The following is a 1,972-nucleotide window of genomic DNA, read 5'->3' as shown; positions in this document are numbered from 1 at the left end:
AGACCAGAGACCATTTTCACTATGTCACAGCACAGGAGCCTTGTCAACACAGTCTCATCCCCCCAGGCACCCTTTCCCAGTCCCTCTTGCCTCCCAGCACAGGCCCCCATTCTCCTGGATCTGAACCACACAAGGAGGCAGAGGGGTAGAGTGGTTAAAAACGCAGGCTCCATCACTTTCTGGAGGTGTGATCCTGGACGAGAGCCCCCGTGTCCCTATCTGTCAATGGAGATGATGAAACCCTCCTCAAAGGGCCTCCGTAAAGATCACAGGAAACAAAGCATGGACAACGTGCCTGGCACGAAGGAAACCTTAGTAAGTGGAGGCAAGTCTGAGTGCCGGAGCCTTAAAACCATGGACTGTCAGGTTTGAAGGAAACCCAAATATTCCTCTTTAAAGCCCTGCGGATTTTAGTTAAAGGTAAAAGGTTAAAACCCAGGAGTACCCTCTGCCCTTCCTCTCTGCCTTGATCAGTTCAGAAACAGAGCTCAGAGGATCCTGGATCAGACTTGACTCTTTCCACACACTTATCTTCCTACACTTCCAGCCCTTTGGAACCCTGAAGATATCCTCTTCTCTGTCCTGTCACTCTATGGGACTTACGGCTCTTTGTTAAAATACTATTTAAGCAAGGCCCCTAAACCACTGCCTTGAGAGAGAAATACTTCTCAACTGAGGCCGCTACTGCATAATGGGTTCAGCATGTGTTAATAAACTTTGGCAGGTTTTTCTTTTGTTAACTTGACTTTCGTTTTCAGGGGAGTATCTCAACTAAGAACCTAAACAGGGAAAGAAAAGAAATGTTTTCACCCCTGCAGGTAGTCCAAACTTCCTCCCGCATGTTTGAGACGACATAAGGGAGGCCAGAGAATAGGACTTGTCTGAGCTCACTGAAGGTGCACAGCCCGTTTCTGCACCCACTCATCTGTGGGTGAGAAGGGGAGACAAACAAAGGTGTCTTCTGATTCAAAGTGCTTTCCTGTCTAGGGAGTGGACATATGCCTGTTTCTTCAAACATTCAAAGAGCCTTATGAATCCAAAGGCCTGCCCAGAAACAAGTGATGAGGGCCCTGGGCAGCCAATGGGATCGCGCTGGCCTTTCTACCTGCCTGGGGAGCCCCCCGCCCCACATCCTGCCCCTCAAAAGGCAGCTTCACCAAAGTGGGGTATTTCCAGCCTTTGTAGTTTTCACTTCCACATCTACCAAGTGGGCGGAGTGGCCTCCTGTGAACGAATCAGATTCGTCTCCAGCACCAACTTTAAGAGGTGAGCCAGGGGTTCAGGGTCCCAGATGTACAGGAGCAGCAGGAGGAGCTGTCAGGAAGATCAGAAGCCAGTCATGGATGACCAGCGCGACCTGATCTCCAACAATGAGCAACTGCCCATGCTGGGCCGGCGCCCTGGAACCCCAGAGAGGTATGTGTGAGCACCAGGAAAGGGCACACAAATCCTGGACTGCAGAGCCATGCGCATGTGCTGGGAAGAAGCATTGGCCGGGAGTCACAGGAAAGAGGGATTCAGGCTCTGACTCTAACATTGACTTTTTGGGTGATTTTGAGCAAGTCTTTGGCCTGCTTTGGGCTCCGGCTCCCTCTCTTGTCAAATGAAGGGGTTCCTTTAAGAGCAGGAGTTTGTAACTTTCCTTGCATCAGACCCCCTCCTTCTGAAAAGCAGAAGAGAGCCTGGGTTCTCTCCCTAGAGTTTCACATGCTATCCAGGGGCTTTGAGACCCCACTGAAGCTGGGCCGTGAATGCTAGGTTAAAGGCCTTGGACCAGGCTGCACGTGGCGGCTCTCGCCTGTAATCCCAGCACTTTGGGAGGTTGAGGCAGGCAGATCAGCTGAGGCCAGGAGTTCGAGACCAGCCTGGCCAACATGTTGAAACCCCGTCTCTACTAAAAATACAAAAATTAGCCAGGCATGGTGGTATACACCTGTAGTCCCAGCTACTCAGGAGGCTGAGGCTGGAGAAT

General features: G+C 51.2%; 1 protein-coding gene across 11 annotated transcripts in view; it reads left to right on the top strand.

The window, feature by feature from the left end:
• Positions 1-1,105: 1,105 nt before the first annotated feature.
• The window catches only part of CD74 (CD74 molecule, major histocompatibility complex, class II invariant chain), an 11,315-nt gene continuing 10,448 nt past the window's right edge, over positions 1,106-1,972 (top strand). For 9 of the 11 annotated variants that reach the window (XM_011931583.1, XM_011931582.1, XM_011931578.1 and 6 more), the window contains exon 1: positions 1,106-1,416. In XM_011931583.1, the coding sequence (XP_011786973.1) occupies positions 1,292-1,416 (125 nt within the window). In that variant the 5' untranslated portion in view covers positions 1,106-1,291. The remainder of the gene's footprint in view (positions 1,417-1,972) is intronic. The other 2 variants (XM_011931576.1, XM_011931574.1) reach the window with 2 other exon arrangements.

The sequence above is a fragment of the Colobus angolensis genome, unplaced genomic scaffold (assembly GCF_000951035.1).
Source record: "Colobus angolensis palliatus isolate OR3802 unplaced genomic scaffold, Cang.pa_1.0 Scaffold90, whole genome shotgun sequence".
NCBI lineage: Eukaryota > Metazoa > Chordata > Mammalia > Primates > Cercopithecidae > Colobus > Colobus angolensis.
Note: the sequence above shows the minus strand (reverse complement) of the source record. Positions and strands in the feature narration are given on the sequence as shown.